Here is a 25,239-nt window from a genome sequence, read left to right as displayed (position 1 = left end):
TGACACGGAGGCGAGCCTTCCATTGATTTAAAATGGACATTAGATAAACATGTAAATGTCGACACGTGTCCCGTCTTCGTAAATCAAACGGATGAGAGGTTTCAGTTAACCTTCGCCGGCTACATTTGACTCATGGTTGCTCTGAAATTGGACAGATAAATAAAATAATATAACCGGTTTTCATCTGCTCTTAACTTTTCGTCGTAGTCGTCCTCTGCCTTTTTTTTCGGTTGTTGGCGGGTGACATCTACCGGTGAGGTGAAAAAGTGCAGTATTTCAACGACAGTTTTACCCGACAGTGATTCATATAAATTATATCCATATTATTTTGAACATGAAATATTATAAATATAGAAAAATGGGAGAGATTTGAGACATTAAAAAGCAAGAAAGCATCACACGTCATTTATTCGATGTGTCTTTCTTGGAATGCGTTTGTGGTATTTTCATTTGTTCTTTTGGCAATTCTGACAATTGTTTTGTTACAGTAAAGTCAGTGAATATTTGTGCTTGCTTGACATCGCTCTGGTAGATACACTCGTATTCTCTTAACTTAAATGATAACCGTGGAAAAAAAACAAAACAAACATCGTTTCTTATTATCTTATCTAAGTATTGAACAGGAAAATAAGACCTTTCGTCCAGAATAGCTTTCAGATATGACGTTGATCAATTAAACTAGCATTATGCTCTGCTTCTACAACTTTTTTTCTCACGTGTTCCTGTACTCCGACTTCTTCTTCTACTACTTATTCGGCTGCTCCCGATCCCAACTTCTGGCTCGTGCGTTCCTCCAGTTAGCCCACTTTATCTTCGCTTTCCTGTTGTCGCTAGCCCGCCCTCAAAAAAATCGATTATTTTGAAGCTTTAGTGTCTGTTCAAGCCGAAACGAGGCTTTAAATTGTCTTTGTTCAGTCTTAGTTTGTCGTCTTCTACAACACACACAAAATACATCTTCGTTGACTTCTTCTTCGTCAACTTCCGGTCTCGACTTCCGGGTCTACTTTACTCTGGTTACTCGTTCACTTTTTTTCTTTTTTTTTAAGCTTTACGGTTGTAGCGCGGCTCGGAGGACTTGGGCTACTTCGATCTCCCTCTTAGCGTCGGCTCTCGTCGTTGGGCCCATGGCGCCCATGTTCGACAGGAACGCGGAGGCGGCGGCGGCGACGACGATGGCGGGCAAGAGGCGAGGTCGCGGCCCCGGACCGGCGGTCAGCATCGGCGGGAAGAGCGTGTCCGGTAATGGAAGCAGCGGTCGGGGCTGCTGGGAAGATGGAAGTTCAGGCTCCAGCAGTGACGACGAGAACGGTAGGTAGCCTCGATCCGAGCCCCCGGAGAAGAACAAACAAACAAAAAAAATAAACGTCCTCACGTTAGTTTCATTTGAAGTTATTTGCGTTGATGTCTCGGGAATGTACAGGTGGAGGAATGCGAGTTGGATCGCAATATCAAGCTGTGGTTCCGGACTTCGACCCGGGTAAGAAAGTAACGCTTGGATGGGGTAGCCTCGAACAACCCCAGCACGCAAACACACATGCTCGCGCTTCGAACAGTTCGTCAGAACTGTCATGAATACTACATTAAACTACTGCGTAACTACTGTTACATATACGTTGGAAAATGAATTTTTAAAAAAGAATACGGCTTAGTAAGGTTGTCCAACTATAACATGATGGTAATTCAAGTTACAGTCATTCAATGCCAACACGGTACATGATGTACTTTTGAATGTCCTGACATCATGCATCCAATAGTAATTCTTCTCCAGTGCTAAACAATATGCAAACAGTACAGCTAGTATTATTGGGTACAGTTAGAGGGACCACAATTTGAATCATCGACAACTAATCAATGGTCAAGTTAATCGTCAACTATTTTGAAAATCATTTCATTGTCCCTGTTGAACTGAAAATTGTCCAAATACAGTCGTACCTCGGTTTTTGACCATAATCCGTTCCAGATGGCTGTTCGAAAACCAATTAGTTTGAAAACCACATTCTTTTAAAAAAAAAAATCTTTATTGAACACGTCTGCTCACAATGGAACGCTACAAGAGGAAGCGTCACTTCCTCATGTAAGGAAGGCGAGAGGAGTCCAGTGATGCATTCAAGTGCGCTCAGTCTGGTGGAGAACCGATTTTCGGGCGTAATCCGAGGCATAAAAAAAAAAACTCAAAATTTTTGGTTGAGAACAGAGACGTTTGAAAACCGAGGTTTGACTGTACTCAGGATTTCAGTCTCTCAAGAGAAAATATTATCTAACTTTTGTAATTCCCCAGCATTACATTTACTGAAGTGGATCATAATGGGTTTTTTTTTTCTCTCTGCTGGCGAGTGTAATCGATCATTTACGATGGTCGCCTACGTACATGTTGTGTGCGCTTGCAGAGGTGGCCAAGGCGTGTCAGCTGTCTCACAGCGTGGGCATGCTGGTGTGGAGTCCCAGCAACAGCGTTCAGCAGAGTCAACGTAAGACCGCCACGGCGCGGTTTTTTCATTTTATTTTTTTTTTCATTTTTAATTTTCACTCGCGTCTTGAGCAGTTAACTTGGGGATGAATTGACACTTGTAATATGGTGCCCTTGTAAGTTTTGAAAGATTTGTGTGTGTGTGTGTGTGTATTTTCAGTGGATGAGTACATCAGCATCGCAAAAGACAAACACGGCTACAACATGGAACAGGCCCTGGGCATGCTGTTTTGGCACCAGCACGACATGGAGAAGTCGCTGGCCGACCTGCCCAACTTCACGCCGTTTCCCGACGAGTGGACGGTGGAGGACCGCGTCCTGTTCGAGCAGGCCTTCAGCTTCCACGGGAAGAGCTTCCACCGCATCCAGCAGATGGTGGGGCGAGACGCCGCCGCCGCGGCCCCGACGGAAAGGCGGCGACGCCACTCAAAAGCTTCCGCCCCCGCCCCCGCTTTTGCTTTCAGCTGCCCGACAAGTCCATGGCCAGCCTGGTGCGCTTTTACTACTCGTGGAAGAAAAGCCGCAACAGGAGCAGCCTGATGGAGCGACAGAGCCGCAAAGTCAAGAGGGAGCGAGACGACAGGTGAGGGAGCGCCGCCTCTGACCGCCGCGTCGCCGGCCGGCGGCGTCCACTTGAAAGGATTGTGCGCCTTTCAGCGACGACGAAAGTCACGAGAATAACGCCAGCGATCCCGAGTCCGCTCACGTGAAAGAAGAAAGCAAGGAGGTCAGCCGAGAGGCGGCCCATGCGCCCCCCCAACACACACACACACCGATCGGGCCTCCTTCTCATGCGCGCGTGCCTTTGTTCTTCTTTTTAGGTGGGCTCCGCAGCAGAGCGCTCCGAGGCAAAAACTGCTGCTGGACTCAAAGTAAGAAACGTCTTGTCATTGTCTCACACACACACACACACAAAATGGTCACCGCCTCACAACGTTTTTTTTTTTTTTTTTTTTTTGGGGGGGGCGGGGGCCTTCTGAATGCGGCCATGGGATTCGGCTGCTGTCAAGTGCAGAGCCGGTTCTATCCTGGCAGATCGAGGGGCTGTTGGCCACCCGAAAAAAAAAACCATTTGCCGCAAAAGATTACATTCTTCTTCTTTTTTTTAACTGAACACAACTTGTGGACATTCCAAATTCAAGGTTTACCAAAAAGGATCTCAATTCCTAGACGACAGATTTTTCCGAGAGCGAGTCACTCAAATCCAATCCCTGCTCTTTAAGCGTCACACGAGGGGGCGGGGGGGGGGTGGCTGACCCAACGGGACAAGTCGGCAGTCTCGCCGTCTCCTGAGTCGACGTCCTTCTCAGTCTTTGTCTCTCTCTGTCGTGTCAGTCGTCCGGCGTGAAAGGCGCGCACCGGGCCAAGACCCGCCCCCCCAGAGGAATGTTCCTGAAGCAGGAGGACGTGGTGTCGCTGTCCACCTCGTGCGCTCACGGCGTCCTGCGACAGTTGGACGCTCAACTGACGGCGGCCAAGCGACAGGTCGCCACGCCGCCGGCCCAAATAAATGTCGGGGTGGAACTTTGTCTTGAAAGATGCCCGTGTGTACGCGCGCGCTTCAGGTCCAGAGCATCAAGCAGTCCAACAGCGTTCTCAAGGAGAAACTGGACTCCGGAGTGGACCAGTTCAGACAACCCGAGGTACCCCCGCCCAGCACAAACGTTGATCCTCGTAACGAGAAGGAGAAGATTGTATTTTAATTAACGGCTTGCGCGTGTGTGCGTGCGCGTCACAAGGTGAGCGGGAAAGTGAACGGTCGCTGGAGTTCGGACGAGCAGCTTCTGGCCGTGCAAGGTAAAGCGCCTGGTTCGGGTCTGGCTTTCCGACGCTCGCCTCTCATTGGCCCGCCCTCGCCATCGACAGCCATCAGGAAGTACGGCCGCGACTACCAGGCCATCTCGGACGTGATCGGCAACAAGTCGGTGGTGCAGGTGAAGAACTTCCTGGTCAACTACCGGCGCCGCTTCAACCTGGACCAGGTGCTGCAGGAGTGGGAGGCGGAGAACGGGGTGGAAGGCGGAGCCGCCGCGACCGACGACGACAAGATGGATGCGGCCGGCCCGGCCGAGGACGACGCAGGTGAGCCGATTTCACGACGTGGCAAAAACTTGAAGGCCGCTCGATTGCCGCTCGATTTGTAATGACCCGCAGATGCCACAAGATGGTGGCAAAACACCACTTGTGTCTAAATGAAGCTCCTCATTACTCTCTGTGCTCAGCAGATGACCACCTGACTCCGCCCCCCGCAGACCTCTGACCACGGTGGACTCCGCCCACCTCCATGTGTGTGGACATTTGACTCCGCCCCTTACTTTGCATTTGCGGGTGGGAGAATGGTTTCAATTTTCCATGTGTGAAGTTTATCTGTTGCCATGGCAAAATAATTTTTCTAGCCTAAATGGACCTGCCATAGTTTGATTAAATCCATCTGAAAGCATTTCACCTCTCGTTTTGATTTTCTTCGTTTTTCTGGCAAACGTACGATGAAGTGAGGTTGTCTGTTCCCACGGTTACCTGAAGTTGCTTCACTAACCAATGTTCAGAAGCTAAAAGGACCTGCCACGGTTTTCTGAAATCAACCTGAAATACATTGGCAGCCAATCAGAACATCTCATGATGATGGTGTGTCATGTTGCCACGGTTACCTGAAGTTCATTTGCGAAAAATATTTTTTGGATAAAAGGACCTTCGTTTTCTTAAATTGACTGCATTTTAACAAAATAAACCTGAAAAGCAGCTCATCCATGTACAATTGTACGTGGCCAATCGGAATGCCTCTATGTGTGTGCTGTTGCCATGGGTACCCGAGGTCGATTTTCAGATTTTTTTTTTTTAAAGGACCTGCTTTATTCAAAATGGCACTTAGTGATGTCATGTCTGTTATGGTTACCTGGTTAGCGGCATCATTTTGGATGATTAGTTTATGAGTGTGTACTGATGAGTTATGTTATATGCTGCCATGCGATACCACTTGGAAAAGAAAATCAGTTCATGTTTATTAATTCAACTTGATTAGTGGCTCATTGGGTGAAGACAAGGGTAGCCAATCACAACGCCTCCTGATGACATCACCTCCAGGCGATCGCGAGGGATAGAAAATATTAATTTTTAAAAAAAGCTGAAATGGAAATAAGCGATATAAATAAGTGACGCCTGATTTGTATTCAGAAAATGTAATGTAATTTTGGAAAAAAATTAAACGCCGAGAAAAAAAAGAGGCCGAGCTCGCGGAATCGAAGTGGGGACGGCGCCCCCTGGAGGCCGCGACGGCGGGGGATTTCCTGGGCGGAAGCGGCGGAGGCGGAGGGGGTTTCCACTGGTGACCCGAGCACCGTACCTCGCCGCAGTGCCCCCGACACCGCTGCCGTTCCGTTCGCGATTCTCCCCGGCCCAGCAGAGAAGAAAAGCGGCGAGGAGAGCAGAGGTAGTGTCGGATGAGGACCATGAAGAGGCGAGCGGCAGGTCGGCGGTTCGAGTCCCGCAGAGAGGCGCTGAGGAGCGGCTGAGCTGATTCATGTGAGTCGGCACACAAGCGCCTCGAAGCTTGGTTTGCTCTGGGTGGTGATGGTGATGGTGATGGTGGTTGTGTTTTTTTTTTAAACGCGACACAGCCCTTGAGCACGTCGCGGACTGTTAACTGTGCGCGTGAAGCGATTCCCACGTTCAATGAGCTTGAATCGATAGAAGAGAAGCTTCAGATGCTAACCGCGTTAGCATGAGCAGCAGCCAGTAAACAGAAGCCCGCTCAGACGTGATTAATCGAACTCTGAGTGAAAGTGAAATCAAGACGCAGTATGGAAAGAAAGAACACCGCTGGAGCGTTTATTCTATCACCCCTTATTACCTTTTTAAATTCCATATACGAGTAGGCTCTTTTTCCTCACTCGTAATACAATAAAGTAGTAAGTAAGTAGAAGTAGTTTCTTCAACATGTTTTCCACTGCCCGTGCCAGGTTTTCGTCATGACAGTATAGATTTTTTTCGGCCGATGCCAGTTGCGATATTTGGCGAAATAAATAAATACATAGATAGATAGATAAATTAAAATCCTGTAACCCACTAATGGGCCGCTGATTTAAAGAAGTGAATATCCAATGGGTAAAATGAAAACCATTTTAATAATCGAATCATCGTTCCGAGCCGTTGTTCGACTTCAACTGATCCAAATCCTCTGATTCCACCCCCTCAACAGTAATTATTCCGATTTCTGTCAACCTTCATGAAAGCAGGCCGATTGCGTTTCATTAAGATGAACCATTTGTTGAATTGGGAAATGCGTTTGAAATCCCATTTCATGGCAAATAAAATGGTGTCCGATGAATCAGTGGCATAATCAATTCTAAAAATATTTGATAGTGAAAGCCCTCGATAAAATCTTTTTTTTTTTTGGTGCCTTAACGAAGTGTTTCTCAAGCAGATGGGCTATGATAATTTATATCCAAGAAATTGCATCCATTCTTGGTCGGAATGCAGGTCATGTCAGCCGGACGCAACGTTGACGGGAGGGAGGTGCAGGTTCCCCTCCAGCAGGCGGCGCCCTCCCTCATTCCGCCCCTGTCTGCGGCCCCTCCCATCACCCCGCTTCCCCCCCGGCCGGCCAATCCCTGGCCTCCGAGCGACTCTTCGCAAGGTGATTCCGCCGACCGCGCGTCTGCGTGTACATGACAGCATGATGTTTGCCAATCGGTGCGTTGGGATGATGCGATGACATTCGATGTACGCGTGTGTGTGTGTTGCGCGTAGGCGCGGCGGCGGGCTTCCTGCCGCTGGAGGGCGGCTTCACGGATCACTTTGTGGACGCCCCCGAGGAGAAATATCTGTGCGAGTCCTGCCGACTGGTCCTGTGTCAGCCCCGGCAGACCGAATGCGGACATCGCTTCTGTCAGACCTGCATCGCGCACATTCTCAGGTGATATTTGGGCCGGCGCACCTGCGCACGCACGTACGCGAGCCAGCGGTATTAATGTTTGTGCGCCGCAGCCGCCCCAATCCCGTGTGCCCGGCCGACATGGAGCCCCTGTTCAGCAACAAGGTGAGCGCGGAAACGCCCGAATGGATGACGGCCGATTGCCGGCGGATCAAGTCGTGACGGCTGTCGATTTCTCTGCCTCAGATCTTCCGCGACGTTTGCTGCCATCGGGAAATCCTGGCGCTGAAGGTGTTCTGTCGCGCCGAGGCCAAAGGCTGTCAGGAGCAGATGAGCCTGCAGCAGATGCCCGTGAGCCCCACGCCGCCCGGCCGCCACCGCGGCGAGGCGCTCAGCGCTCACCGCTCACCCGCGCGCCGACATTGTCGCCCCCTGCAGGAACACGCCAACGTGTGCCCCTTCTTCGAGGTGCCCTGCCCGCTGGGCAAGTGCAAGGAGAGGATGATGAGGAAGGACATCCCCGACCACCTCAGCTGGAAGTGCAAACACCGGGAGAGCACCTGCGACTTTTGCCTCACCAAGATGGCGCTCACCGACTTGCAGGTCAGCGCTCTTTGGCCGACCTTTGACCTTTTACTATCCCGCCGGCCGCGTGGGATGCTAGCTGCCGACCGAGCGTTTGTGTGTGTTTGTGCGTCAGAAACACAAGGAGACGGTGTGTCCGGCCTTCCCCGTGTCGTGTCCGAACCTTTGCTCCTTCTCGTCGCTGCCGCGGAGCGAGGTAACCAAAGTCCTCACGCCAGCTCGCTCGAGCGGTCGTTTGCGTCGCGCCACCTCATTGACTCCCCTCTTGAACGTGTGTTGGATTAGCGGGATAGCGCTCTGCTACATCCATCCATCCATTCTCCAAACCGCTTAATCCTCACCAGGGTCGCAGGGGGTGCTGGAGCCTATCCCAGCCGTCGTCGGGCAGTAGGCAGGGGACACCCTGAACCGGTTGCCAGCCAATCGCAGGGCACACAGAGACGAACAACCATGCGAACTCACACTCACACTCACACCTAGGGACAATTTAGAGCGTTCAATCAGCCTGCCATGCATGTTTTTGGAACGTGGGAGGAAACCGGAGTACCCGGAGAAAACCCACGCAGGCCCGGGGAGAACATGCAAACTCCAAACAGGGAGGCCGGAGCTGGAATTGAACCCGGTACCTCCGCACTGTGAAGCCGACGTGCTAACCACTGGACTACCGGGCCCGCTCTGCTACATTTATGGTAAAAACATCATTCTATGGAATCGTGAGGGCGGCTCCCGTCGTGGTTGGATGGAAAGAACGAAAGACTTTAGTAACGGGATCGTTCAATGGGTGATGCGTTCTTTCGTCTGCCGTGCACGTCCTGGCCACCGGGGGCAGTATAATCACACGTGGATTTTTTTGGGATGGATTTGTTGATGAATCGTGATGAGTTGGTTTCTGCAGAGGATAAAGAATACACGCCTCCGAGTGTTGTTGAATGCTGTCGTCCCAATAGAAGTTGTTTCGGAATGTCCAACCACTGCCGCCGCCGCTGCTAGTTTTGCCCGCCTGCAAATGGTGTTTTGCGGTATGCATTAGCATCAAGCTAGCAGACGCTCCCGAACGCGGCCTTTTGTTCCCTACACCTTTGATTCTCTCTGTTGCAGTTTAGCTTGAAAGTAATTTTGAGCGGCGTCTGCTTTCGCTCTTCACCCGCGTCGGCGCGTCTCCGTGGCCGCGCTCGCGCGCGCTCGTACCCACGTGCGGCTTTTTCTTCCAGCTGGCCAGTCACCAGCACGAGTGCCCGAAAGCTCAGGTCAGCTGTCCCTTCCAGCGCTACGGTTGCACCTATAGGGTAACTCCGCCTCTGGCGCCATCTTGTTTTGTCGCGCCGGCCCACCTGGTGTCAATTAAAAGTTTGTGTGTGTGTGTGTGTGTGCGCGCAGGCTTTGAGCCCGGAGGTCCGGCAACACGAAGCAGCAAGTGCCGGCGATCACCTGAGGATGATGATGCTGAAGAACGTCTCCCTGGAAAGCAAGGTAGCATCTCCATCATCATCATCACCTTTTTTGCAGAGGAAACTTCAGCACTTTGCGCTTACGTGTGTGTGTGTGTGTGTGTGTGTGTAGGTGGAGGAGGTGAAGGCTGAGTTATTGGACAAGTGCAAAGCCGTTCCTGTGGTGAGCTCTCGTCTTTGCGAGGCTGAGAAGCACAACGGCGAGCTGAGGGACAAGCACAGGCACTTGGAGCAGAAGGTGGCCTCCATGCAGGTCGGCACGCACGCACATTCCAGGCAGCTGCCTGGAGGTCTTGACTTCTAATTGACATCTCAAGACGGGGATAAAAAGCTGCAGGGGGGGGGGCACAGAGGGCACTTCCCAACCTGATTTATGAGGAAAAATGCTCTGGAACAGGTTGCTCAATCGCTCATGTTTGCAGCGCCTCCAGCCCCGCCCTCTTTGTGTCCGCCGTCTTTGTAGAAGGTGATGAGCGCCCACTCGGAGAAGCTGCTGGAGGTGGAGCTGGAGCTGCGTGCTTTGGCCTCGCTGCGGGACGAGCTGGAGAAGGTGCGGCTGTCGCTGGACGCCGTCCGCAGCAGGCTGGGCGCGCTGGAGCAGGGAGGACGCTCCGCCGCAGGAACCGTCACGCTGGGTCAGCACTGAGAAATTTGCGGGGAGCCGACCCCCCCCTTTGCAAAAAGTCTCTTACCGTTTTTTTTTTCCTGCACGCAGCCTCGCTGGAGACTCAGCAGAACCGGCAGGGCGACATGCTGAGCGTCCACGACATCCGTCTGGCCGACATGGACCTGCGCTTCCAGGTGCTGGAGACGGCCAGTTACAACGGGACGCTGATCTGGAAGATCCGCGACTACAAGCGGCGGAAACAGGAAGCGGTGGCGGCCAAGACGCTGTCGCTCTACTCGCAGCCCTTCTACACGGGATACTTTGGCTACAAGATGTGCGCCCGCGTCTACCTGAACGGCGACGGCATGGGCAAGGGCACCCACCTGTCGCTGTTCTTCGTCGTCATGCGCGGCGAGTACGACGCCCTCCTACCCTGGCCCTTCAAACAGAAGGTACTGCCCACCCGCACGCCTCGGAGCCGAAGCCATCGCTCGTTCCGTCGATGAACGGCGAAACGGGAAGGATTTGCGTCCAAAATGCGTGCGTCCGACAACGTAGCATCACCGTGGCGACGGCGGCCAGGGAGAACCCGGCCGGCGTATTTCATTGCTTGCGCGCGGTTATCGTGACTTGCTAACGCTTTAGCATCCTTCGTCGCGCTTTTCAAAGCGCCGGAACACGGCGCCATCAAACACGGGGTCGTCCAAAGCGGAGTCCTCATGTTGCGCGCGTGCTCCGTCAGGTGACCCTGATGCTAATGGACCAGGGTCCGGCGCGCAAGCACCTGGTCGACGCCTTCAAGCCGGACCCCAACAGCAGCAGCTTCCGCCGTCCCGCCGCCGAGATGAACATCGCCTCGGGGTGTCCGCTCTTCGTCTCCCAGAGCGTCCTGGAGTCCGCCAGCTACACCAAGGACGACACCATCTTCATTAAGGTGCCGCGACGCTCGCTCGGCCCCGCCCACTTTACTCCGCTAACTCTTCTCCAAGACATTGAAGTACAAAAACAAAAAAAAAAAGTCAGAGAAAGCCTACTAAAACATCACAACTTTATTTGAACGGGGGCGTGCACGCCGTGGTCTGACATTGCGTGTCGTTAGGTTACCGTGGATACTTCCGACCTTCCTGATCCATGACCGTGTGCCGTGCCACTCGGGCCACGCCCACCCGGCGGAGGAGGAGCCCGGTCCAGGTGACCGATGGCGGGAGGGCGTGTCTTCTTCTTCTGATTGGCTGCACCTTGGCGGGCGCCGGCGTGCGCGATGACTCCCGCCAGGCCGTCGCCATCGCCGCCGGTTATCGATGCTGTGCATCGAGCTTGACTTCCCATTTGGCAAGGCATGCTGGGAAATCCACGCCCGGAGCCGGGGAAAGCCGCGTTGGCGTGGGAGCGTGCGTCCTCGACGTGGATGTCGGATGCGTGGAGGTGGGACGGGAACGTAGAAGTCGGGCGTGCGGACGTTCCGCCGTGGACCCGCTTGACTTCTTCCGAAGGACTTTTTTCACGCCACGAGTCCAAATGATGGGAAAGACTTGCTAGTGTTGTTTTCGTTGTTGTGGTCGGCGGGAATAAATGTTCCTCTTTTTCCACAATGTGTTTTCTCGCCGTGCAATTCCAACATTCGGTCATCAACGGTCATTTCGCATTGTTTGGCCTACCTCGTTTAAGTCGACTGCAGTGTTTGCAAGAAGAGAAAGGTGGAATTGAAGTCATATGGAAAAATGTAATTAAAACGGTGGACGGAGAATACAACAAAACATTGAATTAAACGTCATATATATATATTTTAATCTTTATCTATGGCAACTAAAAACGGAAACGCACAATTAGAAGTCATGGAACATTTCAGAATTGCAAATTGAATGTTAACTCACTCCAGTCCGGCAGGTGGCGGTCTTGCATTTGAAGCTAGCCAAAAAAAAAAACTGAAGGCGAAGCAACAGCAGCTGCAAAGGAACAAGCTAAACAGGAATTGAAAAGGAAGGACGCGAGGATTGCCTGTAAACTTTTCTCGCTTGTGGTTCCCCGCAAAATCAACAAGCTTGCATTTGTAGGATTGAGGGCAAAAAGCGTGACGAATCGTCTCGCTCGTCGCCACTTTTCTCGGTGAGTTAACTTCGACACTTTGTACGTGAGCTAACGGGCTAACAAGGACAGGTGACACGCGAGGTTGCACCATTTTGCATGATAGATTTTGTTTCTTTGAGCTCAACTGACGTAGTGTGACTATGTTAGGAGACTCGGTGAAAAGTTGCTCATTTTCAAATCAGACGTGACGCCCACCAACTAAAGGAGGAAACCCAACATCCGGGTCCTCCGTGACGTTTCCGCCATGTTGTGATGGCGCGACACCGGTGCCAGTGGGTGCTCGAACCCCGATAGAAACTTGTGTAGTCGCAGTTCAACCCCACCCGTATTTTATTTAATATTCTATAATGTATTTCAGATTTTTTTTCCTCAATCAAGCCCCAATTTAGTCCGGGGTGAGAAAAAAAATCCCGGAGGCATGTCTGCCTTAAAACATCAATGTTTTGTTTAGTTTTTGAGAGAGGAAAAAAAGCACTGGTTTGTATAAAACAATGAAAGTGAACGTAAAGAAATATATACTGGTACCACATATTAAACTTTCTCAAGAACACCGTGCCACTATGTGCGCTGGGAGACTTGTTGCTCCTTCGACGTCATCAGCGGGAGGTGGTCTTGGTTGATTTGAGCTCTCCTGTTCTGCGATTGGCCGGCCACTGTGGCTGAAGATCATGTGACCCAGACAGCGTGGCTGAAGATCATGTGACCCAGACAGGTTAGCAACTATTTCGTTTTGTTTCTCTTCCCAGATGCTAACTCTTGTGCTGCGACGGGTGTCACATGTCAGGCGCTACTGTCGCAACAACTTGCCCGTTCTCACACTGTACACCAAGGTAACGTGCATGCTAATGCTAACATACCCAACCCCAACCCTTACCCTTGACCGTGTTAACGCTCCATCCCACTATTGTTTCCATCCATAAGGCACAGAGCCAAATGGAAATGGCCCAACAATGCCGCTTTTTTTCGCCATCGGGAGAAGGGAAGCCACCGGGCGGGCATTTAACGTAGCCGCTCGCGAATTAATTTGAATACATTGATTCTTCCGCGTCGTTTTCACGTTATTTTCTGTCTCTATGGTGAAAATACATATACTGCATGGCATACAGTTGGGAGAAACGTGCATCTGGAGAAATGTAATTTTCAATTTTCTCTTATAAGGTGTGTCTCTGAGTGCTACTCCAAGATTCCACTGCATTCAGTAGTCAGAACCGTCAACAATGAAATGACAGGAAAGCCCATCCTGTGTAGGTCACGATTCTGAGATAATATTCTCTGAGTTCAAATTTGTCGTTCAACTCCACCAAAACTGGAGTGGCCGGAGCACACACACCCTGTAAGACGCATGCTAATGTGAATGGATCGCTAATGCTAAGCTTGTATTCTGCCAACGCTCACGTGCTAATGCTAACGGCTTCTCTTTTTAGTTTTTACTTTGTTCATCAAGGTAGCGTATAAGACACGCGCTAATGCTAATGCTAATGTTTGCTCATGTGACAGCAGGAGCACGTTAATGTTAACAGTTTATTTTGGGAGTGCAGTATGTTGCCCGTCTGTCGTGAGTGAAAACAAACCATGGCGGCTTTATTTGGAATTTTAACTCGGTAGCTTGCTCGTGTTGCTAAATTCAACAGTCGAGAACGCCAATGCCAGTAAGCTAACTTGGCTATTTTGTTTTTAGGATCCGTGTCCTCTGTGCGATGAAGCCAAAGAAGCACTGCAGCCACTCAAACACAAAGTGAGTGGTCGCAAATAACCGAATGGACGGATGAGCGGCCGGGCACTGATGTTTGTCGCCCGCGCGCACGTCAGTTTGTCCTGCGGCAGGTCGACATCAGTCGTCCGGAGAACCGAGCGTGGCGAGACAAGTACAAGTGGGACATTCCCGTCTTCCACCTGAACGGTCGCCTTGTCATGAAGCACCGCGTGGACGTAAAGTTGCTCGACAAACTGCTGGACGACCAACAGAGCGACCAATCATCGAAAAACAACGAATGAATTCACAAATAAACACGTGAAGATAAATTGCTCCGCTCCGTGCGTCTTTCATGTTTTCCGCCACCTCAAAATTGTTGACAGCAGATCCGCCGAGCTCATCAATATTTCAGCCAGTGCGTAACGGCGCGTGTGTTGCCACGGCAATGGCCGTCATTGGCCATGGCGTCTCGGGTTAAAGCGGCGGACGTTCGGCTGGCGGTGCAGAAAGCCAAAAAGAAGATGCAGCTGCTGCGCCAGTAAGACGTTTCCGCCATCGTCATTTGTCACTCGTTCAGCCAGCGGCGAGATGTGACCGAGGCACGAATGGCTTAGCCGTGCGCGCGTGTGTGTGTGAGTGTGTGTGTGTGTGTGCGCGCACACATATATGAGGTCCTCTAGAAAATGGACAGCGGGCATAGTTTGGACACCACTCCATTTTCAAGTTTATTTTAATCCTAAAGCAATAATCACGACTTAAAATCAGCGTGTCAGTGGGTCCGGGTGCGAGTCCCCGACGGGCCTAAAACGTGTCCGCTTCGCAAACTGATATCCTCACGCCTCAACGCCAGGTTGCTCTTAGCATTTTTTTTCTCTCTCTCTCTCCAGAGTCCCACAGAGTTCCGAACACTCAACATGGACACCGGGCACGGAACTCAGCGACTCTCTGGTGGACATATACACAGGTACACAACGACACGACAGATGCGTGTGGCTTCGGAGTTGGAGTGTGTGAGTTTGTCCACTGAGGGGCGCTCTGTCTCTTTACACCAGCAACACCACAGAAAAGAAGACGACCGGTACTCAGACAGAGATTGATCTATCCGCTAGTGTGTGTGTGTGTGTGTGAGTGTGTGTGTGTGTGTGTGTGTGTGTACAGTACACAGAGACACTGACACACAAACACACACACACGCTGTCCTTGAGTCCACTAACCTGATCTGCTATTAAGTCCATCCATCCAAATACATCCAGCATGTGGCTTGTCAATCACCACACATATTGATAAAAGCACTCGCCCCCCCCCCCCCACACACACACACACAGTAGATAAATGTAATGAAAAGGCTGCGAGTGAATTGGGGGGGGGGTCATGTGAAGCTTTTAATCTGCAGGCTGGGTGGTCCACCCCGACGCCCCCCCACCCCCGCACATACACACACACACACTTGTATTTGTTGTGTTGTAGAGAAGGCTGCCTCGTATCTGTCTGCTTGCGCTGAATTGTTTCTGTGTGCGTGTGCGTGTGTGTGTGTGTGTGCGCGCTTGCGCGACCAGTCTCGTGTACAAAGTGTACTTGGTGGTATGTCTTCTAAGAGATATGACCAATCGTGTGAGTATATTATTTTTATTTCAGAAAAAAAAAATTTTAAGGACCAATCTAAAGTGTGGCAAATGGCTTAAAAAAATCATTTATCAAAAAAAAAAATTTGATATTGTATTTGAATCATTATTCGAGGACCCTTTCTTCAAATGTTCTTATTGAAGCGCAGTGTTGATATTCAAACTGTAGATAATCGATCTTACGATCAGTTTTTCAGGCCTCAAACCTCCCGCCTCGGTTTTGAGGTCCCGCCCGGGCCGCACCGTTTGCGATCACGACTTGAGCGTCACGATCAAGTCGTGTCAAAACTTTGAGTGCGCGTTGGACTTCACGTCGCCCGAATGCTGAGGTGCGTCGTCAAGCCGATTGACGATCGATCGCCCGGCCGGGGTTTGTTTGTGTCGGGCGAGAGGCGGCCGCGCGCTCGCGCGCGTTGATTGCGCGCGTGGTTCTCGCCGTCCTGTCGGTATGGAAATTGCGGGCGGCGGCGGCACGGCGGGAAAGATCAGAGCTGGATTGTCTTGGATTTGCGATGAAGCTTATTTAATCAGCGCCACACCGTCATTAATATTCATGCAGTCAGCTGGAAAACACGGCAAACTTCCCGCGCCGCCTCCGCCGCTGCACAAAATCTATTAATCAAGCTTAAAAAATTAATGGACTTTAGTTTCTATTACGCCGGGAGGAGGGTGGGGGGGGCGCGGCGCCGCACCCCCCGCCGGCTCCCCATTGGCTCGCGCAGATTGGGCCCCCGATTGGCCTTTGCGTTTCGCCTTTTTTCCGCACATTTTTCCATCTTTGACAAGACTTCAAAGCGAGTGCCAAGCGTGAACGCTCATTTAGAAGGATTTAGACATCCGTCGCCGGCCCGACGAAACTGTTCCCATTAATCACGGAGCCGCGCATACACTTTCAAAGTGACTTCAAAGTCCACAAGTCCATCCCCGACCCCCGCGACTCGGCGCTCGCCTTCAAAGTCACGACCGCAAAAAATCGGTTCTCGGGTCAAAAGTCAAAACCGGCTTCAGAGCGGAGTGAAACTTTGGACCTTGAGCGAAGAGACGAGACGAGACTAGGGCCAGACTGAGCAATTGGACGAAGACGAGACCTGGACCAGAGGGGCAATCTGGTCCAGGTTAGGGCCTGGGGCCTGACTGAGGACTTTGACCAGAGACAAAAGCAGCGACCGGATTGCAAAGTTGATCAGGAGTAAAGACCAGCAACAGATCGAGGCCTTTGACATCATCGTTGCTGAGCTCTGACGGGCAACCATTGCTCCATGTTGTCAGATAACCCTCAAGTGACCGAAGAACTGCGGCGGCGGCTTCCTTCGCCCGCTCAGCGCTCCAGCGCCGAGCCACCCGCCGACCTTGCGGGTAAGAAACCTTTCACCGGAACGTTTTGCGAATCTTTGTCCATCTCGCTCCTGTTTTTGTCTCAGTCCTGCAGGTCCCCCCGCTGGCACCCCGTACCGGCGCCACCCCTCCTCCGGCCCACCGGCGAACGCCTTACCCGGCGTCCTCCCGAACGTTGGCGGGCGGCACAGACATGGAGGCGGAATTTTCGGCCACTGGAGGCTCTCCGTCGGGTCCCGAGACCAGCGGGGGTTCTGGTGGTCCCACGGTGGGAGGGCTCTTTGTCAGCAGGTTATCCAACGCAATAGCCAAGCGCTAACGGGGGCGCTCACGGGGCACCGCGGACATGTATTTGAGCGGACTAACGATGCCGCGTCTTCACCGGAGCAAGATGTCGAGGCGCTGGTGGCCATCTTACGTTGCCGAACTTGAGCTGTCTCGACTGCCCTGCGTGCATATTTTGTCAGTATGAACGTGACGTAAAATTTCCTTCTTATCGCGTCTCTCCGAGTACTACTCAAAAGATTTCGTCTGCATCACGTTGTCACAACCGCCATCGGGGAAACAATTGCTGCGGAATGTAAGCCGATCCTCTGAGGGCACAATTCGCCGTAGTGAGCTAATGTACTCTGAATGTTTGATGCTAACAGTCAAGGTGGTTCTCGCAGAGGCTCTCATTAGTCCATCGAGGGGTCCCGGTATAAAACACGCAGGGAGAACGGCGTTTTCAGCCAAATCCCAACAGATGGGTCAGTCACGATGGCAACGCAAGATGGCTGACCTCTGACTTCAGCTGCGAGGGGCCAGCTGTTGGGCCATCACAATGAAATCCAGGCAGGGCGCTAATCGGGTGCTAACAGCGCGCCAGTTTGCAGGTCAACCGCTACACTGGATGCTAACAGTGTGCTAATCTGTCCATGTTGTCTCTGAAGGGGGGGGTGGGGGGTTCAGGGGAGAGAGAGAGAGAGAGACGCAAGACGGGAAAGATCCCACCCAATCCAAACAATAACATGACCACAATCACGGGAGCGAGGCGCTCATATTGAAAATTGCCGGCAGGCTTATTAGACGCTTGATTAAACTTTCTTCTTTGCGGCGTCGCCGTGACCTATTAAACGGGAGATTTGATGAGCCGCGTGCCCAAAATAGGAGAAGTCAAAGTTAGATTAGAAACACTTGATATTAGAAACACTCAATTAGCATGGCGGCCATGTTATTCCTCCACTTTATTACGGCAAGAAGCGGCAGCCTGACCTTTCAGGCGAGATGAGAACCCGCTCGCCGCCGCTATTACCGATGACGCCGAACGGCGCTCGTCCGCCGCGCCGCCTCCCATCTTGTCTCGCGAGCGCTGACGGCGTGCTAGCCGGACGCCGGCGCGCGGCCTGAGCGCTAACCGCGCGCTAGCGGGGATCCGACGGGCGCCGTCTTCTCTTGTCCGTGCACTCATCTGACTAAACCCGTCCTGTCCCCCGGCAGCCATGGCGACGCGGCAACCTACGGTCAAGCCCCGCCTCCGGACACCGACAAGAAGGTGTCTCTGCTACTCCGGGAGTTGGATGCCCTGAGGGACGCCAACAAGAAGGTTTGAAGTCACCCCACGCCACATGCAGAGTAGAGAGAACATTTTGAGCCCGCCAAAACCCAACTCTGTGTTTGTGAAAACCCGACCTCGCGTCCAGAAACAACAGAATCGGACTCGTTAGGAGTATTATCGGGCAAACGTTTCACACACAAACGGCCGCTTCGGCGTCAACAAACACCTGAACGGCCATCCCATTAGCATTAGCTGAGCAAACCGCTGCACATGAACGCCTGACGTTTATTTCAGTTGCTGGAGCAGCTGAGCCTGAAGGAGGAGGAGCTACAGAGGAAGGAGGCGGAGCCGATGGCCGACGCCAAGCGGGCCCAAGACTGGGAGGCGCCTTCGGGTGAGCGCGGCTCCACGGCCAAAACGACGGCCCGGCCGGACGTGGTCGTCCTCACCGTGAATATTTGCCCCCGCTGGTCCCGTCAGCGTTCTTGGACGAGCTGTTGAGCGCTCGCAAGACCCGAGACGAGGCCATGATGGCGCGAGTGCTGTTGGCCAACGAGGAGCGAGATGAGGCCTTGCGCCACGTGGCGAGACTGCAGCGGGCTGCCGAGTAAGCACGCGCACCAGAAGCACTTTTGCTATTTCACCATCCAATTTATATCGCGCGGTCGCTCGCGTGACGCTCGGGCCGTTTGGTCCGTTGTGACCAATCACACGACGGCGCTACGCGTTTCCGGTGGATGCCTTTCAAAATAAAAAGCCCCGTCGGAGGCACACATGAGCGCGCACGCACAGGATGCAAGTGTCCGTCCTTTCTTTGACGACGGCGTTTAGGTCCCGGGCGACTGTCGGATTCAAAGTTTTCAAAATAAAAGTCCAATGTGGGATAGCGATAAGCGCGTGTAGCTAGCTCGGTTCTAGAGATGAAGCGTGTCTGCCTTGACTTTGCTCACGTGCGTCACGTGACTGACACGGCTGCCCTTCAAATTAAAATTGTTTTCCCAAGTAAATATTTTATTTTATATATTTTTTTGCTGACGGCTTTGCTTCTGGTTTTCAACGAAAGCGGTTTTGCCACTGGAATATTCCAAATAGTTTATTTGCGCCGAGCGCGCGCCACCGCCGCCAATTCTTGTTCATAAGCTGTGAAATGAGCTCTCGTCAGCCGAGGAGCCGCCAAATAGACACGCAAACCTAATTAGAGATTAAAGCCTGCCCCCCCCCCCACACACACACACACTCACCCGAAGATACACGAGAAATTCCCCCCAGCCCAGGATGAGGGGGTGATTGATATGGCGGCCGCAATCCTTTTTATGAGGGAGCGAATATGGACGATCATGTTCCATCTGTCAGGGCTATGTGCCTGTGCCTGTGCCTGCGCCTGTGCCCGTGTGTCGACAGTATCTGTTAGCGCACTTGTGTGTGTGTGTGTTGGGATGGGGGGGGGGGTCATTTTCTGATAATTGTGTGAAAAGTGTTTGCGTCAAATTGCGGCGGAACAATTTGACGCACGTCAACTTTTTCCCAAAATGAGAACTTAATTGTCGCTCGCGCTCTTGATCCTCGTAATGGCGGCGGCTGAGTGCGTGCGCGCGTGGGCGGGCGTGCGTGCGTGCGTGCGTGATTCGAGCTGCCGAGCCGTAAGCGCGGTGTTAGAGGAGCTTTATTGGAGGCGGCTGGTCTTTCATTACCTGCTGTTCCCCGCAGAGCCGCGCCGCGTCGGCCATCTTATTACAGTTTATTACAGCAAAACAGCGCCGGGCTCAATGAAGAACTTCCCCGGAGGAGGACGGCGGATCGTAATCTTAGCGCCTTCGCATCCGTCGGCCGAAGCGGCGAAAATGTACGAGGGGGAAGAAAAAAAAGCCCATCAAGGTCCAAGAAGAAGCTCCAACAACTGTCACGAAGCAACAAGAATGGAGATGGAACACAAACACACACACACGCACGCACCTGCCAGAAGCTACAAGAACCAGCGCCACAAGTGTACCAGAACCCAAAAGTGACGACCACAAACCAAGGAGGGTCGCCGAGGACCGGCCTGCAAGAAGCTTTCAGCATCACGATTCCGGAGCTCTGGGAAGCAAAGCTGAGCTCCAAAAGGAAGATGCTGCTAGCAAGAGGCTAGCAAGAGCCAGCGCCAACGACGACGTGCTAGCGAGAAACCAGAAGAACCGCCCAGCAGAAAGCAGGAGATGGGGGGGGGGGGCAGTGGCTGTGTTCATGCACAGCAATCGCCGGTTTCACTTTCGGCAAAACGTATTTGCAAAAATGGAACGGAAAAAAAAAAGCAGGTCACCTTCAACCTGCCTTGTTTGTCCTCACGTGTGTGTGTGTGTGTGTGTGTGTGTGTGTGTGTGCAGGTCCGACTGGCCCTCAGCGTCGGCCCTCGGCGACGGCGACTCGGTAAGAGACTTTTCCTTCTTCGCCCCACCCCCACACGCATGGAAGCGGCGCTTGCGCTCAGCCTCCCCCCCCCCCCCCCCCCCCCCCCGCAGGAAGCGGCGGAACTCCTGGAGCGCGTGCGCACGTCGGCCTCGGCGCAGGAGGTGGCCCGCTTCGGCCGGGCCCTGGTGGAGCGAGTGCGCGCGTCCTCGCGGCGGCGCGGCGACGTGGCGGCGCAGGAGATGAGGGCCGTCATGGAGCAGCGAGACGCTTCGCACGCCAAGGTCTGCCTGGCTTTTTTTTGTGTGTGTGTGTGTTTGCGCGCGCGTCCCGCGACGCGTTTGTGTTTTTCGCCGCCGCGCCTCCTTCCAGTCAAATATTTGCATAAAACAAGCGCGGCGTGACGCGGACGACGTTGCGCTCTCCAGACGAGAAGGCCTCAAAACAAGACGTCTCGGGTTGCCGCGCGCCAGCAAACAAAGGCGAAGCGCCGCTTTGAAACCCAAAGTCGCGTCTTCAATCCATCGCAACTCGGGCCCGACAAATATCGCGGAAAAGACCCCCCCCCACGTCCCCACCCCCTCCCGAATCGTTTTTCAAAGTGGAGCACGTGCTAGCACGTGATAATCGAAGACCCAAAAGAAGGGAAGGCCGACTTTTATCAATGTGATGTGCTTTTTGTGACGACCACCAAAATCACGAAGAGCATTTTAAAAAAATTAATGATCAGATCAATCGCGCGTTGGAATTGTTTCCGCTCAATATCGGAAAAAAAAATCAATTTTTCTGCCGTGGCCCGATCATTTTTGTTTTGGTTGCGATTTTGTGGCCTTTTCGAGCTTTTGTTTGCGAAGGGCCGGCAGAAAGTTGTCAGGTTGACGCGGCGGCGGCGGCGGCGGCGGCGGCTTCATCCGCCGCCGTTAACCCGCCGCCTTGCGGGCCGAGCGCGCCGCTAAGTCCCGCCGGTGTCGGCGGCGCGCCGTCTTTTAACACCCCCGCCCCTCGGCGTTAACACCACCCTCCACAGTAACACCTTAATGCCGCCCCGCCGCCTCAAATATGTTTCAAAGCGCGCGTAATCCCCGGCGGAGCACAAGAGAGAAAGAGAGCGAGAACACTCCATGCTGGAGGGCCCCCCCAGCCCCACCCCCACCACCCCCCCTCGCCATCCCTCGCTCCCTCTCCTCATCTCTCAGGGATTATTGGACGCCGCTGCCGGGACTTGTGCGAAATATTGGAAGGCTAGGGGAGTGGGGGGGGGGGCGTTGGCACGAAGGGGGTGTCCCCCCCCCCCCAGCCTTTATTGAGCTCATATCGGGTCATTACAAGCTTATTAAATGTGTGCAGCTGCTGCCGGGTTGCCGGTTCCATTCCCTGCCAGACTACCACGATAACCTGCCCCCCCCCCTTTTTTTTTTCCTCAATTCAAGTTCTCAGTTCATCAATCGGCGGTTGTCAAACTTTTGGTACTCTCCCTCCCCAATCGTGAGCCCTCCCATCAGGACTGGCAGTAAAATCCAGTAGCGCACGAGGCCCACGTCGGTGAACCGGATGAGCATCGGAAGCCGCGTGAACACGACGCGCCGCTTCAATGTTTGCGCTGTGGTTAAAAAACAAAACAGTAAAACAAACGTTTGTTCGGGGGGGGGGGGGGGGGTTGGATTCAGTCATGCGGCAAAAAATGTTTACAATGGCCGCTCGAGGACGGTGACCCTCGTGTCGGGTTTGGAGGCTCCGCCGGCAAGATAGCCGACTTTGAACTTTGAGTCAAGCCCAAAAACCAAGGAAGATGCGGGCGGGGGTCGGGTAGTCCCCCCCCCCCCTGGTGTCATTCCGCCGCTCAAATTGCGAGGCCCTCGTCTGGCGGCGCGGCGCTAACACGGTGTCGCTCTTTCACTTGTCTGCAGTGTCGACACCTGCAACAGGAAGTCCTGCGGGAGAGGGAGCAGGGGGGGGCCAAGGTACGTGCACGCACACACACACACGCGCACAAAAGACAAAAAGACTTTGGTTGGTTTGCGGCCGCAGCAATCTATGATGTGTCATTGTCAATGTAGCTCTTAATGGGGGTCCTAAGTAGTGGGGTGGGAGGGGGGGGGGATTAGAGCGCAGAGACGCTTTTAATTGAACAGCTGACGTCGGATCAGCAGCCGGCCAAGCGCCGAGGCCCCCCCCCCCTCGCCCCCCCCCCCTATGCATCTCCGCTTTCCTTGAATTGCCCCCTCCCGGCCGAGGCCTTCGCCCCCGCGGCCGTCGACTGGCTTTTCGCCAAATGGTCCTTCGTCGCTTTGGGCCGATTTGCTTTCGCTGGATGGTTTGAGTCCATTTCCGATGGCTTTCGTCCCTTCGAATTGCGGCCGCGCTTTCTCGCTCCTCCTCCCGACGGCCGACGGGCGACCTTCAGCCATCACGTTAAAGGTCGGCGCGCCGGTGACCTCCTCCTTTGCATGCGGCGCCGATTAATGAGCGCCTCGTCGTTTGAAGACGCCGGCCTGACTCTGCAGGAGAAGACACACACTCTGCCTTCCGTTTCCTTCCTCTTCATGACGGTCGGAGTGGGTGGGCGGGGGTCATTAGCTCGGGCGGGAGGTGGGGGGCGGGGGGTCTCTGTCATCCTGGCTGGGGGCCCACTTCCTGTCCTGAGTGACATGGCTGCCGCAGTGAGCCACCCAGCGGCCGTCCACTTAATGGGCGAGGAGCGAGGAAAGAGGAAACGAGGGCCAAGGAGGCAGGAAAGGATCACATCTCCCCCGTTTGTCCCTCCGTCCATTCAGGAGGAGCTCACGAAACTTCGGCAGGAGCGGGACACGGCCCTGGACGACAGGAAGCGTCTGGAGGCGGAGCTCGAGCGTCTGGAGGCGGAGCTCGAACGCCTGCGGGCCCAGCGCAGGTCAGCCGCCCGTTGGCCGCCGCGCGTTGGCGGGCTCCGTCCGCCCCTCACGCTTGCCTTTCTTTTAGCCCCGAGCGGCCGGCGGAGGCTCCGCCCGCCGCTGACGGGCAGCCCCCCCGGTCTCCGCCGCTCCTGACTCAGCTCCGGCGGCTGACCGAGGACAAGCTGGATGTGGAGGCGGAGCTTCGACGCTGCCGGAAGGCGGAGCGAGACGCCAGCGAGAACGTCCGCAGGTATGAAGCGTGCATCCACCGAGCACCCCCCCCCCCAAAAAAAAAAACATCTTGACAAAATCCCGTCAGTAAAATCAAACCAAAGATAAAACTGAGAAATAAATCGCGCTAATCCCTCTGCGATGTCGCGCGTGACATCATCGATGTCGTCGTCAGTCTCGTCCGCGGCGTGATGGATTTCCGAGGGCGTCGAGCGAGCCCCAGGCGGATGCTAGGCGTGACCCCCCCCCCCCCCCCAGGTTGATTTTTGGCGTGCCGAGGTCAAAGTTAGTTACGACGTCATCGATGGCGCCTGCAACCTCATTGATATTCGCGCCCTCGCTGCCCCCTCCCCCCACCCCCCCGCGTGTCAGCGGCAAAGTAATCCACGGCGGCGCAACGCCACTTCCTGTCTCATCTGGCTGAAGATGAAGCGATGAGATGGTGATGAAAACAGATTAAGTCGTCCGGGCTCAAACCCGATCGGGGCTTTCCACTGTAATTTGGCTGCCAGCGGGGGGGCGGGGCCACTGTGAATGGAGACGACTCGCCGAATAGAGACGAGTGTTTGCTCAAAGGGGCGGCGGGGGCGGGGGGGGGGGGGGGGCGACTGATGGAATCTTCCGCGTCTTCCAACTTTTTCCGAGTTGTGCACTACTTCGCCGACGAGCCGCGTCCCGTTCGGGTTTGAGGCCGGGGGGGGGGGGGGGGTCGTTTGCGGTCGGGCTTTGGGCTTGAAGGCGCCCTCACGTTGGCTCTTTGACCCGATGCTAACGCGCGCTCGACTCGCCTTTCAGGTTGGAGCGTCTGGTGGAAGTGCTGAGGAAGAAAGTGGGCACGGGGAGCCTGCGCGCCGTCGTCTGAACGCCGCCGCCTCATCTTTTGCCGCCATCGGCGGGACGTCGACGCTTTTCTGCTCTCAATAAAACGCCATTTGGAGAAAGTGGATTGATTCGCCCCCACCCAACACACACACACACGCACGCAGTCAAATTGCCCCCCCCCCCCTGCCCCTCAGCCATCCAATTGTGCGGTGTCCATGGCGACGCCGGCCGGCTCGCGCTCAACTTGGGTGTCCCCGCGCTCATAATCCCGCCGCCGCCCTAATCTGCTTGTCCACCACAAAGAGCGCCTTTCTTCACTTCCACTTCTGACGCCCGCGTGTGTGTATGTGTGTGTGTGTGTGTGTGCGCGCACCTCAAGCCAAGGTAGGGTCTCAAGCCCGCCTGGGTCAGGCTTGCAAAGAGGTTGAGAACCAAGGCAATATGGCTGCAGTGTCCAAAATTGGCTGGGAAGGCAAAATGAAGGTTTGCCTTTCAAAATTCGCTGAGGGTCTTGAAAATGGGATCACACCCCCAAGTCGAAAATTGTTTTTTTTTCCGAGTCAGGTTGACAGAAAATGGCGCCCATGCCAACGTTAACGTGAACGAGTCACGCGGCCGCACACGAGGACGTCGCCGGCCGCTGTTGTTGGTGGCTCTCTTTTATTGTGAAAGGGTC

The 25,239-nt window shown here is 53.8% G+C and overlaps 3 protein-coding genes and 1 long non-coding RNA gene across 4 annotated transcripts; all 4 read left to right on the top strand.

The window, feature by feature from the left end:
• Nucleotides 1-687: 687 nt before the first annotated feature.
• On the top strand, nucleotides 688-4,907 carry rcor1 (REST corepressor 1). The gene is made up of 12 exons (XM_052086151.1): nucleotides 688-1,308; nucleotides 1,421-1,477; nucleotides 2,388-2,468; nucleotides 2,628-2,842; nucleotides 2,932-3,050; nucleotides 3,125-3,194; nucleotides 3,289-3,339; nucleotides 3,803-3,952; nucleotides 4,033-4,110; nucleotides 4,207-4,264; nucleotides 4,334-4,549; nucleotides 4,693-4,907. Exons 1-12 carry the CDS (start codon nucleotides 1,125-1,127, stop codon nucleotides 4,725-4,727), a joined length of 1,314 nt encoding a protein of 437 aa, XP_051942111.1. The 5' UTR covers nucleotides 688-1,124; the 3' UTR covers nucleotides 4,728-4,907.
• An 834-nt stretch (nucleotides 4,908-5,741) lies between these two features.
• Nucleotides 5,742-11,569, top strand: traf3 (TNF receptor-associated factor 3). The gene is made up of 13 exons (XM_052086142.1): nucleotides 5,742-5,986; nucleotides 6,944-7,100; nucleotides 7,214-7,379; nucleotides 7,451-7,502; nucleotides 7,584-7,688; nucleotides 7,776-7,940; nucleotides 9,134-9,208; nucleotides 9,300-9,392; nucleotides 9,483-9,623; nucleotides 9,834-10,005; nucleotides 10,086-10,429; nucleotides 10,720-10,911; nucleotides 11,077-11,569. The coding sequence occupies exons 2-13, from the start codon at nucleotides 6,947-6,949 to the stop codon at nucleotides 11,110-11,112; spliced, it is 1,695 nt and encodes a 564-aa protein (XP_051942102.1). The 5' UTR covers nucleotides 5,742-5,986; nucleotides 6,944-6,946; the 3' UTR covers nucleotides 11,113-11,569.
• Nucleotides 11,570-11,867: 298 nt separating this feature from the next.
• Nucleotides 11,868-24,682, top strand: mipol1 (mirror-image polydactyly 1). The gene is made up of 15 exons (XM_052086149.1): nucleotides 11,868-12,083; nucleotides 12,812-12,895; nucleotides 13,744-13,800; nucleotides 14,646-14,722; nucleotides 16,650-16,736; nucleotides 16,802-17,006; nucleotides 18,195-18,300; nucleotides 18,547-18,646; nucleotides 18,733-18,859; nucleotides 20,616-20,658; nucleotides 20,751-20,921; nucleotides 22,545-22,598; nucleotides 23,412-23,527; nucleotides 23,596-23,760; nucleotides 24,537-24,682. Exons 2-15 carry the CDS (start codon nucleotides 12,843-12,845, stop codon nucleotides 24,601-24,603), a joined length of 1,428 nt encoding a protein of 475 aa, XP_051942109.1. The 5' UTR covers nucleotides 11,868-12,083; nucleotides 12,812-12,842; the 3' UTR covers nucleotides 24,604-24,682.
• Nucleotides 17,013-17,831, top strand: LOC127614774 (uncharacterized). The gene is made up of 2 exons (XR_007966693.1): nucleotides 17,013-17,373; nucleotides 17,406-17,831. It is a non-coding gene; the product is annotated as an uncharacterized LOC127614774 (long non-coding RNA).
• Nucleotides 24,683-25,239: the final 557 nt, after the last annotated feature.

The sequence above is a fragment of the Hippocampus zosterae genome, chromosome 14, assembly GCF_025434085.1.
Source record: "Hippocampus zosterae strain Florida chromosome 14, ASM2543408v3, whole genome shotgun sequence".
NCBI lineage: Eukaryota > Metazoa > Chordata > Actinopteri > Syngnathiformes > Syngnathidae > Hippocampus > Hippocampus zosterae.
This window is presented reverse-complemented; position numbering and strand designations above follow the sequence as displayed.

Coding starts and splice junctions, on each gene's coding strand:
- mipol1 (XM_052086149.1), top strand. CDS start 12,843: ATGTCAGGCGCTACTGTCGCAACAACTTGCCCGTTCTCACACTGTACA. Junction 14,723..16,649: donor TCTGGTGGACATATACACAG/GTACACAACGAC, acceptor CCATGTTGTCAG/ATAACCCTCAAGTGACCGAA. Junction 23,528..23,595: donor CGCCTGCGGGCCCAGCGCAG/GTCAGCCGCCCG, acceptor CCTTTCTTTTAG/CCCCGAGCGGCCGGCGGAGG.
- rcor1 (XM_052086151.1), top strand. CDS start 1,125: ATGGCGCCCATGTTCGACAGGAACGCGGAGGCGGCGGCGGCGACGACG. Junction 1,309..1,420: donor CAGCAGTGACGACGAGAACG/GTAGGTAGCCTC, acceptor GGGAATGTACAG/GTGGAGGAATGCGAGTTGGA. Junction 3,953..4,032: donor TGACGGCGGCCAAGCGACAG/GTCGCCACGCCG, acceptor CGCGCGCTTCAG/GTCCAGAGCATCAAGCAGTC.
- traf3 (XM_052086142.1), top strand. CDS start 6,947: ATGTCAGCCGGACGCAACGTTGACGGGAGGGAGGTGCAGGTTCCCCTC. Junction 9,209..9,299: donor GCTACGGTTGCACCTATAGG/GTAACTCCGCCT, acceptor GTGTGCGCGCAG/GCTTTGAGCCCGGAGGTCCG. Junction 9,393..9,482: donor ACGTCTCCCTGGAAAGCAAG/GTAGCATCTCCA, acceptor GTGTGTGTGTAG/GTGGAGGAGGTGAAGGCTGA.